The sequence below is a fragment of the Cyclopterus lumpus genome, chromosome 20 (assembly GCF_009769545.1).
Source record: "Cyclopterus lumpus isolate fCycLum1 chromosome 20, fCycLum1.pri, whole genome shotgun sequence".
In the NCBI taxonomy this organism is placed as follows: Eukaryota; Metazoa; Chordata; class Actinopteri; order Perciformes; family Cyclopteridae; genus Cyclopterus; species Cyclopterus lumpus.
The window spans coordinates 13,494,188-13,506,678 of record NC_046985.1 but is presented as its reverse complement, the minus strand read 5'-3'; the positions used below and the strand labels follow the sequence as shown (position 1 = coordinate 13,506,678).

At 44.2% G+C, this 12,491-nt stretch overlaps 1 protein-coding gene across 4 annotated transcripts in view; it reads right to left on the bottom strand.

The window, feature by feature from the left end:
• Positions 1-3,438: 3,438 nt before the first annotated feature.
• Positions 3,439-12,491, bottom strand: part of LOC117749819 (matrix metalloproteinase-16-like) — a 65,243-nt gene continuing 56,190 nt past the window's right edge. For 3 of the 4 annotated variants that reach the window (XM_034560596.1, XM_034560594.1, XM_034560595.1), the window contains 3 exons: positions 9,810-9,960; positions 9,093-9,208; positions 3,439-5,416 (listed from right to left, as the gene is read on the bottom strand). In XM_034560596.1, the coding sequence (XP_034416487.1) occupies positions 5,082-5,416; positions 9,093-9,208; positions 9,810-9,960 (602 nt within the window). In that variant the 3' untranslated portion in view covers positions 3,439-5,081. The remainder of the gene's footprint in view (positions 5,417-9,092; positions 9,209-9,809; positions 9,961-12,491) is intronic. The other variant, XM_034560597.1, reaches the window with a different exon arrangement.

The following is a 12,491-nucleotide window of genomic DNA, read 5'->3' as shown; positions in this document are numbered from 1 at the left end:
TTATTGATCGACAGCCCGGAGCTTCCAGAGACGGTCTCCAACAGAAGGATGACACCGAGAGGGAGCACCTGTCCAGGCATGATGACATGACTGGACAGGTCAATTGACTGTGCGCTAAACCCTGTGCTCCATATCTGTTGTGCCCGTCAAACCTTTTGTTCTTGCACTGCATCTGCAATTTATATCTAGATAACGGTGGCAGGTTTTGCATGAAAATATAGTCCATGTTGTCCGCTAAAATATCAAATAACGCTGGCGTATTTGATCAGCTAGCTAGCTCAGCTCGGTTGAGCTCCATGGGATGGTGAAAAGGATTGCTATTGCTATTGGATTGCAGTGTAAACCCAGTTAGCAGTATTAAAAGTATTATGAAGAAAGATGTATTGTCAGACTAGCACAACCGTGTTCAGCTGCTTAGCTAACATACTAGTGTTCCGTATTGTTCCTTCTAGTGTTACAAGACGCTTACAGGATGATTGTCCCTTCTTCTTTATAGGATGCAGACCAACTAATGTGCTCTGTGAACAGAACATGTTTATTTTTGGTACAACTTTGGCTTGGATTGCTTAAACTTCCCCCAATCCAATAAAGAGCATCACAGAATTGCTCGTTAGCCTAAACGTTGCATTCAGGACCGGCGTCCAGTGGATGTGCTAGTTGTGGACAGGTATTTTTGTGTTACCTGTAACCCCCAAAAACAAATAACTAACCTAGTTAGTTATGATGTGCAGTTTGGCCTTATTACTACTGCCAGCAGTACGCTAGTTAGCAGACATCCTGGTGATTGTAGCACTTTTCACCAAACCTCATACTTTGCCTCAAAGTGCTGCTGTGCCTGGTTACAGTTGCTCCTCCGGAAAGCCTGAGGAGTCCAGTGAACAGTCAAGTTTAACAATGAGTGAGTTGGCGAGGAGGTGCCGAGTTGTCGTACAGATTAAAGTAGGCCTACTCGCAAAGTGCCATGAAACGAACCGAATTATCCAAAAAACAGAAAGAGCCAAGAGGGGACGCAACAATGTCCCAATGTTAACCTATGAATATGGAAGATTCACTGGCCGCTGCTGCAAAAGACAGTAGCCTCCAAGTAGGGTACTCTAGGTGTCTACTTTATGTGTTTTAACCTTTTTCATCCGGGCTGAAGCAACAGCTTGACCCCTGCTGAACTTCAGAAAGCTCCTTTCAGCTCTGCACTAGGATATATGGTCCTTAAGAGGGGCCATTAAGCACTGCGCCGTAAGGACCCGGGTTAAATGAAAATGTATTACTTCGGTTGCCGCCGTAATCACTCAATTTTTTCAGCCCATGACAGCAAGAGGAGGAGGAGGGCTGATAAAAAATAGCACCGTAGAAAAACAGCCTTGGCTAGTGTAGGTCAGTTTAGCACCAATATTATAGCCCAGCCGCCTCCAGTTGAGAGGTTGACATGCTTACACACACACAGACACACACACACACACACGCACACACAGTAAAAAAGGAAGAGGTTTAAGGCTGGCATAGATACATGGGGTTTGCAGACACACTGGTTACTTCTTTAACACCCACCGACTGACTTTCTTTTTTTTTGTTACCACTAAACTGCTTGTATTACTGCAGCCGGATTGGTACGTACAGTCTACACACACAAATGGGCACATGGACACACACTCTGTATTTACAGGGATGGAGAGAGAATAGACAATGAGTAAGAGCCTCAGGAAAAAAGCACCGGTCTAAACATAGCTGGGCATATAATGCCTTTGTCCAAAATCAGAGAGGCAATTTCACCACTGAACAGTCCTGTGATGAGTACCGATGAAGCGTTATCCCTAAGAGTGTAATTTCATCTCACACACACACACACACACACACACACGTTTAGAAACGACAGTCAGTAAACTTGCGTGAGCTCACTTTCTTTGTTGTAAGTAACTGTATGTCAAATGTGTCCCAGCAAAGCTTGAATAAACAGCAGCCGGCTCCCGTTTCACATTCAATCTGCAATAAATGCCACCGCTGGGATCGTATACATCTAAAGCCCTGATTTCTATCACGCCACCCCAAAATACTGCAGCTCACAAATGGACTGCTGAGCTCTCGGGCCCAGATCAACACACAGTTATCGCTTAATCGAATGCTACTTTTCTTTTTCTTTCCTGCTGCTTGCTGGCTTTATTTCTGGAGTTCAGAGTTCACCGTAGCTCGAGCCAACATCTCTGTGAGTCTGGAACCGGCGTCTACAACGCCGGTTCCAGACATTTTTCGAGTTGCTCAAGATCCAGCTGACGTCACATTTAGTCTTCACAATTTGTAGGCAAAGATGATATCAACGAGTTTTTTTTTTAAATATCAGTCTGCTGGAGAGAGGTGTCGGTTTGATTGACAGTAGCTGGCTGACTGAGCTCCTGCAGGGGACCCAAGACACAAAGTAAACATGTCATGGGCATACAGCAAGTGTGGTTAGTGGTGTTTGAACAGTAAGGACCACGCCGGCATCTAACGAGCCCAAGTCGGGCTTTTTATCGGTATGTTTACGCGCTGTTAAATGTAAAACAGCTAAAAAGCTTAAACAGCTATGACGCCTACAAAATGAAGTAAGCGGTGCATTTTTTTCAGTGTATATTTGTTTAGTGGCTCATTCAATAAGGTGAAAATTAGATGAGAAGGAGACATTAACAGGACAGCCAAGTTGGTGCTTGTAAAATAAATACATCATACCTGTATTGCACAATACAAGTATTACAGGTAAAACACATTACTTTCCAAACTGAAATATCGCAACAACTCATGATTGCCATCAAATTGTGCACAGCTATCCATGGTGGCCAGGCAATACATCCCAAGGACTTTGGTGATCACCTGACTAACTCTAGAGGATTCATCGGGGTAAACTTTGAATTTGAGGCCGTGCACTAACATAACATTTTTGCTTTTTTCAAATTATTTAGTGGTGTCATGGAGCTTCAATAAACACACGTTTTTTGGTGATTGACAGGAACACTGTGTGTTCGAGTCTCGAACCAAACCAACACTGTAAGGTGCAAAACCTGTATGAGTTAGGGAACAACAAGCAAACACTGTGGGGTGCAGCGAGCACTGAACACACACGTTCCTCCACATACGAGTTCAAAGACGAGCAGAGAGGTCGGAGGCAGCTCTTAATCATATATTGATCAATTTATTCATTCTGTCAGGACACGTTTTCCCGTTGTCCCAAAGTCTTACACAAAGAAGTCATTGTGAGATGTCCAATTTGTTTTGACCGGAAAAACACGAGAGAAAGAAAGAAAACAACAACCCAGTATGTGATTCATGAGAACGGACACACATTTAAAGAGCGCTCGCCGTGACAGCCGGGACGCCACATGTTGGCTCACTTGGTTACTGAAGCCAATCTCATTTGCCCATAACCCATCAGATCTATGTACCACTTGAATCTTTTAAAGTTTTTTTTTTTTTCGGATATTCAATGTACCAGGAGGTAAGGGGGGGGGGGGGGGGGAAATGCACACTTAAAATTTACAAAAAACAAATGCAAACAGTATTTTCTAGAGGAAACGTCTTCCTCCTCCTTCGAGGGGTTCCAGAGCCACGCTCAGCAGAACCGGCTGGATGTTCAGTAAATGCTTGCATGCACGTTGATACAGGCACTGATCTTGACTTGGTGTCTCACGTTGTGGGTCCTCAGTCAGGAGACAAGAGCATTCTGGGAACTGTGAGCTCTCTCAAACAAGGCAGTCAACAGGATTATTTTAGGAAATGGTCTGTCCATTCACGAATAACCATACAGAGTCACCATTTTGGATGCACACATCTTCTAACTAAGGGGAATATGGGCTGAGGACACAAATGATCATCAGAAAATCCAATAACAAGCTCTCAAGCTCATAATCAGCCTGATTTATGTTGTATGGAAATGATTAAAAGAAACAGTAACACATATCTTAACACACAAAAATAGTGGCTTTACTCCAGAACCTTCCTACGTCTTTTTTAAGATACAATACATTACTCTCAATACAGGCTGACCCTACTGTATATTATGTCCAGAATGGCTCAGCAAGCCAGTGCTGAGAACTCTGGGTAACATAATAAAAACCATGAAATACCAATTACAAACAACAAATAAAAACAAAAGCAGTATACAAAAAAAAAAAAAAGACAACTCCAAGAACAGCAAAACGAAGCACAAGTAGTATGATCGATAATTAAGGCGAGTTAAAATATTGCAGAATAATTTGGCCCCTGTGTCTCAAACAGACTGCCACAACAGTCAGAGCTCCCTGACTCTCAATCGCTGCACGGATCCAGAGAGGGGAAGAAAAGATGAACTGAAATGACAAAAAAGAAAAGAAAAGAAAGACAAATGTAATCCTCTTTGGAGAGAAATTGATTTTATTTGGTTTCGTTTGGTCTCTTCCTCAGGAGCGTGTTAAAGGGAACGGTGAGGACCTCCTGACTCAAAAGATTGAAAATAAGAGGATTAGAAAAGGGATTGAAGGTTGGTCATGTGATTAACTCGTGTTTGTCTGAGACTGTAAATCTTTTTATGAATCGAGGGGGGGGGGGCACTGAGATGAGAAAATATAAAACAGTTGTTTCATCAACAACCTGATATGACGGATGGCAATGCAGTGCCCTGTGGAAAGAGGGCGCGTCTCCCGTGTAAGTCCTCCTTCTGATTAAGAGCAGTCTGGCGAAGAAAAAAAAAAGAGGAATGGGGATCGGAAGTCAAGTTTCTGAGATACAAAGTGATACTGATCCTCCTTGTTTTCTACTGGGACTGACTGTCATATCAGGGAACGATCCCCCAAGAACTGTCCCTCTGCTCCCCCGTTTGTTAAAAAGGCTGAGGGTTAGCGGAGTCCAATTCTAAGTCCTGGGGTCACCTTCTGTGTGAGGGGCCCGCCGACAGGCTAGTCTGCTTGGTTCTGAGGGTCTGAGCGAAGGTATCAGATCGCCCTAAAGAGGAGGACACGTGGCTGCGTGTTGTCACACAGGATGTCCAAAGTCCACAGTCCTCCTCCGTGAAAGTGGGGGCTGTCGTTCCTGTTTTCTTCGCCCCGCCCCCCCGCCCCACCTTCACACCGCCGCCCGACGTTTCAGACCCATTCCTGCATGGAGCGTTTGCAGTACAGTATGTGGCGCGGCGTCCCCTTCCTCTTGAACTGCACTACGGTGTAGACCAGCACCAGCAGGCACAGCGCCAGCACGCACGGGATGACGATGGCGATGGCCTTCACCGTGTTGGCCTCGTTGTCCAGCTCGATCACCACGTCCGAGCTGCCGTCGTCGCCGGGTGGCCGGGCGGGGGCGACGGGCGTCAGCTCGCAGCCCATGAAGTCCTTGAGGACGGAGCGCGGGTAGCCCGGCTCCACTCGCAGGAACTGGTTGTTGAACTTCCAGTACTCCTTACTCTTGTAGAAGTAGGTGAAACCTGAGGGGAGGAAACAGGAGACAAAAGAGACACCTGTGAGTTCATTGAACACCAGACGGAGGAGCAGCGGGTCACTTCCCTCTCCGGTTCAAGGTTCTGTTTGACCTCTGACCCGACACCCAGCACTGCACTTCATAATCACTGCGGCAAGTTGGACCACAGGAGGGCACAGACACGACTTTCAGGGGTGTTTGAAGCTGCTCTTTATAAACTCATTAAATATGATCGGGAGTGAAGATGAGCCAAACAAGCCATCCCTCACTATTTCAAACAAACGGAATAAAACAATGAAACTTAGTGATGGGAAGGTCACCAGTTGTCTCAGTGGCAGCATCCATAGACGTCAAAGTCAACGGTGAGAACAGCATCCAGTTTGTATTCTTCAAAGTACTAAAACATGTTTAATAATGCTCCATCAAAAGTAAATGTCCTGCTCACTGTACACAACCACACTTAAGCAAGTCGTATTGGCAAACATGTACTTCATGTATCAAAAGCCCTTTTAAGGCTTGTACGTTATATTATCTGAATATTATTACTGATCCTGCAAAATCTAATCTAGCTAATCTAATCTACTGTATGTTGTGTTGGGTAGTGTAATCTACCACAATGCATCCTGTTGTATAGACCAATCATGTGTTTTCTGTGTACCTAGAGCTGTCAAGTAAAAGTAGTGAATACAATATGTTCTTGTTAAATTTATTAGGGTATTATAAAGTATTTAGAAAATGTACTTATTATTCCATTTCACCACTGATGGAATTAACAAAATGCAATTCAGTTATTTCTGGTGAACACCGTAAAACTGTGTTTGAGGACGTTTGTACGTTGCGTCTGCCAAGATGAGCAAAGTTCAGATCACTGTCAATCTGGGGAGGGAGTTTTCTTCTTAATTAAGACACGGATCAAACGCTGCCTTTAGTTGTCATCAGAAAAACTCAACAAAAAAAGAACCGATTGAACTGAAACAAACAATTGAGTCTCCTGCTCTGCTGTTGAGCCGTTGTCTCCGTTTCAGCTCCATTGTTCAGCAGAGATGTCTGAGACTGTCCCTCAGGACTAATTATATCTGGTCATAAAAGAGTAAACACACCCGACCAGGAGCCGAACCCCGCAGCTAATATCACACAGCAGCACAACACATGTCATCTGCTGTGGTGCTTTTCAAATGACAAGTCAAATCTTTCTTTCTTTTAACAGGGATGTGGGGGCAATTGTCCCTTTGTCACAATTCATAAGTCTACTTACACAGTGTTCATTTTTTGATGCCCTCCCCTCGGGGGGAACAAACTAAAAACACTTCCATCTGTGTTTGTGTGGAGAGCAATGAAAATGGTGGCAGAAACTAAAGAATATGTTTCATCAGATACATCACAGCAAACAGTTTGACAATGAATACATTGTAACGTAACAATATGAAGTTTGGAAAAAAGCATAAAAAAGCAGTGAAATGACCTTTGAGACTTTTTTTTGTGACTTTTTGTGAAGCTGCTATACGAAAAATATACACAAAAAGTGTATTTTTGGGGTTGACTCTAAACATTCTCGCTGTGTAAAACTGAGCGTGGATCCTCTTCCTCGCTGGCCACACTTTGTTCCTCCCCGTTTATTATTCACGGGAAGAAAAAGCTCTGAAGGAACAGTCGGATGACGAGTCGTTGTGTGTCCAATCAGAGAGCTTTTTGTTTACATTTGACATTTCCTTTAAACTTCATTCATATGCTATTTTTAAAAAAAAACAAGTCCTGTAAAACAAAACAGAAGATTGCATACGTTATTTTCGCACCGTCCAAAAAAATTTCAGAAATATAATTTGGCTTTTCAGAAAATTGCAATCTTGGTTAATTATACTTGCCAAAATGTAAGCCAGAAGTATGGAAACCTCCATATATATTTATATATTTGGTGAAATATACAACAAAATTTTCCCGGGAAGAAAAACAATGCTGCAATTCTCAAAATTCAGCAAAAAGATTTGACAGAATGTATTTTTTGGTGTCAAATGTATAAACAGTTCACAAAGCCTGACGTGGAAACAAAAAACGTCTTTGAGTCGACACAGAATGACCCGGCTGTTTAAATGGCTTGGGAGGTGAAGACATGAGGAAATGAAAAAGCTTCAGTCATGTGACAGCAGCAAACAGTAATGTCTGTTGTGCCCAGCAGACTGTGTGCTCACAAAGGACATCTTACAATTAATTCATGAGCAGGAGGAAATCACACAGACCATTTTGAGAAGTAAACACTTACTGGCTTTGTTGCCAAGCGAATATTGAGTGTAGCTTTGCCAAACAATTAGCTTAGCATAACGATTTGGAGCAGTTGGGGAATCAGGCTAACCGTCTACGCCGTTCAGTCTTTATTCTTCAGCATAGTTCCACAATACGTAAAATAGTTCCTTCAGTTTAATTACACCTCGAAACATGCACTGGTCTCCCTTTCACGAAGAGTCCTCAAAACCAGACCGGGTACAGTCTGAGCAACATGTGGTTGTGTAAGCAACAAAACACCAGCCAGTCTAAATGCGCACGCACACACAAACACACACGAACACACACAACCATTTCTCCACCAAAACTCTCATTTAGAGTATTGTAATTAGCTAAAAAAAATAATAATTCCAATTCAAATATTCTGCCACACGTTTCTCCTGCATTGAACACAAGTGAAGTGAAAAAGAAGTCCTTTAGCGACAGACTGATCCAGATGAAGCAACAGATAGATGGGGGGGGCAGCCTGAGCTATTGTGGGTTAGAGCCAGGTGGACATCGCCCCAGGGCCCTTACTCGGAAACGTGCCCCAGACACAGCAGCAGCAGCAGCAGCAGCAGCAGCAGCCTCGATTGCGCCTGGTTATATGGGTCAATGCTATGAGCGTGCCACTTGACACGCTGTCTGCAAACGGCGAGCCCTGCCAAATAAATCGCAAGGCCGATACGCACACCAGCGGGGACTACGTGTGATGCACGCAAACACCCATCAGCGCCCTTGGACATGAATCCACCCTTCATGCTCCGATTGATGCCCGCTCCACCTGGCCTCGCCGGCAGACACGCCCGGCTACAGATCGGGCAGCGGATCCGCGGAACAGATGGCCGGAGCATTCAGCACCACCTGCCCTGCCTTTTTCCAACCCGGGTCCTTGCCAAGACCAGGCCCAAACCCACCTGGTATGATACATCCAATGGGAAAAGCTGTTTCCCCTCTTCACGCCATCTGACTGGCCTATGGGTGAGCTCTTTGAGAGCTCTAAATCCCACCCAGCACCCCCCTCTAACCCATGACGAGGTCCAACTAGCTTAAACCGGGATGAGCGCCCAGCGGTAGTCTTGTCCTTTTCTGCTTTCCACAATCCTGCTCCAACTGGGTCTTGTGGCACACTGAGCAGGACGGACTGATTGTGGAACATTTAGCTGGTGGAACAATTCAAAACTGACCTCTTTTCATCTTCATTTGCTGCACACAAACGCTCCATCCGTCTGTTTTCCCTGATATCGCATGTATGGAAGCGTGCCACCCGCTGAGACTCGATATAATAACTGGGGCAAATTTCAATCAATGCAACCCTGGTGTACCTCCGCACAGTGTGTGCCAGTGACCAGCTGAAATCAATGCTGCCTGGCACACGGAGAGCGCTGTTATTGCCAAACCAGAATATCAGGCAGGACAACCCGTACCGTTGGCTTTGTCGACGAAGGCCCCCTGTGGCGAGTCAGGCACACCTCTCCACACTGTGACGGGCTTGGGATAGCCGGGGTCCATGGTTCTCATCTCCTCATTGTAACGCCAGTACCTAAGCAGGGACAAAGGATGAGCCGCGGGGAAGACAGAGCAGGAACCGACAACCCGTGGTATTTTGTCTCTTGTAGCTTACAACACAAATCGAGTACCGATCTGATAGCAGTGTTTAATTACTAAGATGTATGGTGGTGACTGGCATCATTTATTTATGTTTGAGGAAACAGCTTCTTTTTTTTTTACTTGAAACACATATATGTACATTTATTTAATTGTTACAATAACAGGGGTTAGAATTCCAGTATATTGTGTAAATAGTATGTACAAATAGAATAGAATAGAATTGAATAGATCGACCCCAATGTAACCGATACCCAATCCAGCTGTTTCCATACCACTTCAGATCATTTACTTTTTAATCTGTCTCTCCCCAACTTCATTGATGTGCAATAGAAAAGCGTCAATCATATGCAGCGACCGGACATATTAGACCTCCACGACCATCATCAAAACACCATCAATGACCAAATATCGCCACTGGAGTTGCAGTTTCTATGTATGGTCTGGCAGCTGCTCTGCTTCTGAATTCTTGAAGATTTTTTTTAAAGGTCCCTTATCATTTGTGAAGACAGCGCTCTTCCTCCATTCGCACCCACCTGTCCCCTTTAAAGAAGTAGGTCTTGGCCACATCCTCCCACCACACGGCGGTCTCGATGCTCTGGGCCGGCATGCCGTGGCCGAACTGGGCGATGTCCTTGGGGTATCCAGACTGCAACACTGTGTCCTTAAACACCCAGAACTGTTTCCCTGCACATCAAGAGAGGGAGAAACAAATTAGAGTAGCAACAGCTGGGATTACCCTCCAGGAGCAGCAGACGAGAAGGGCAGATTTACAAGGACAGATGTGAGCCTTGTAACAAATGGCAGGCAATAACCTGTTGTCTTGTATTACTGTATTTGATGTTGACGTTTCCCTAATTTAAAGTAGGACACAGACATGGTGACACATTCTCTTTGCCCTTGCTTAGAGGTACTTTAGAAACTTTGCAGCGCTGGCACACTGACTTGGCTGAGATGAAAAGAAACAGCATCGACTCGTGGGAAAACTGGCACCTAAAGAGTCACACTAAAAACCTTCTTATTTCAAGTTTACAAGCCCAAAGGAACAAAACAAATACCTGAACTTTAGAATACCTTTGGAAGGACCTTAATAATGTTGTTTAATGTTTGGATCATATGACAGGTTGTGAGTTGTTTTCTTTTTGTCCCTCTTTCTCTAACTCCCACGGAGTAATTAGGCTCAACAGCACGTTTTTGACACCGTGTGACCCCAGGAAGTGCTTTTCTTCGACACTGGTGGAGGTGTGGGGTGTACCAGGAAGAAGTGGGCGGGGGTGAGTGGAAGAGCAGCGTGTTGCGAAAGAGAGAATAAAGAAAGAGGTGGAATGACAAAAGGCAGAGAGGGGAAACACTAGGGATATCAGATATGATGGCCTATCCTTTCTTTTGCCAAATAATGTCACACACAGTCTTTTATTAATTTGTATTATTCTTTTATCGTACCTCTTTCAGACAATTTAATTGGAAAAATCATCGGAATCATCGGAATGCAACTTTCAAGGCTACAACATTCATCACAATACGATCTCTTTCTACATAGTCTTTCAATAATTCGACAGAAACACATGTGTCTCTCTCTCCGGTAGAGACGCTTTAGTGGAGTAAAGATGGAAACCAAGCAGAGAAACGATGAGGCTGAAAAGGAAAGGGTTGGTGTGCATTTGTGTAAATGACTTTCTTTCACCGAAAAAGGTTTCATATTACATGTTGCTCTACTTGAACAGCCCATAAACCTGAAGGACTATGAGGGAGTTTTGCGAGGTCAGCTTGAAGATGACCTGGGCAATTTACTTCACCAAATACAGGAAATGGGTGTGAAATACAGCAGACATGATCCCTCAACCCATTCTCTTGTTTCATAAAGGCTGCACATCTGACATTTGGCCTTCAAGAAGTGTTCACACTCTACGGCTGAGGTGAAGAAGGGAGATTTATAGAGGGAGAGGTAGGACGGAGCGCCGGCTGAATGGTAAGAGGGGAGGAGAGACCTGTAGTGGCCTCTTTTATGGAAAGGAAATTCCTGTCATTTCACTTCTTTCTCTTACAGCGCTCCACTCATTCTGGGTCACACTTCCTCTGGCCCTGACACACGCTCACGCACACCTTGAGAAAGACTTCAACTTTACTCACAAATACAAATAAACCAAAACTCCCTTCTCTTTGCGCCTATCCTACATTTAATGGGATTCTCCTTTCTTTTTTTATTCTTTAAATTGGTGTCAACTCCGCATAAAAAAGTCTGGCTTCTTCTTCAGAGCTGCGAGGGCTGCTTTGATGCAGTGGCAGCTCCGGCATCTGCTCCAGTGTAATGACTAATCCCCTGCTTGCCCTCAACACTGTATGAAGAGCGTTATATAGGATGAAGATTTGTTCCAAAAAAACGGACCCCCTCCTCTTTCTGCGGGCCACACACAAACACGTACTTTACAGCCAAATGAATAACACATGTGTTAGTGTGAACTGAATTCATCACGCACCATGTGTACGCATACTCGCCAGAATTGAGCAATGAGGAAATGTTGTGTACATCACCTACATCGTTCTTCATTCGTAGATTTTATTTTTTGGATTGTCCTGTTTGAAACTAAACCGCTGGGCTTAAATGTACCAAACGCAAGCAATGTGTGTACAAATGTGTCATATACATTCATATACAGTCCGACCTTCAACAAGCAGTTTATAAATATTCAACCCTCACGCTGTGAAGTTCATGAAGTCAGCTGCAGATTCAAGTTTTCAAGCGTTAGCATGAGCTGACACTTGCTAGCTACAGCTGATAAAAACCAAAAAGTTGGCTTATGTCCCATTGTTTTGAAAATTACTTCCTCAAATCAACCTGGGATTTCGAGTGGCGAGTCAGCAATCGTTATACTCAACTAAATACAGTTGTATATCTTGACATATGTAGTCACCGGTACTGCCCCCTGGAGGTCAAACTGTGAAGCGGTGACGCAGCTTTTTCAACCTATATTTGGCTTTTCTGTGCTGAAAAGGCTTCGTGATGTACACGAGCCAATACTGATGTGTACAATAAGCTAATAGCAGCAGACCAATTGGCCACGGACGATTTATCTGTCTAGCTTTTATCTAAAAAAAAAAACCTGAAATGGATCGTGCCTCCAGGAGGAAAATGCATTCTGACATGTGGCTGCATGCCTTTGTGTGACCCTGCTGCCGGCAACGTTACATTTGATTAATTTAATTTCTTATCTATAATA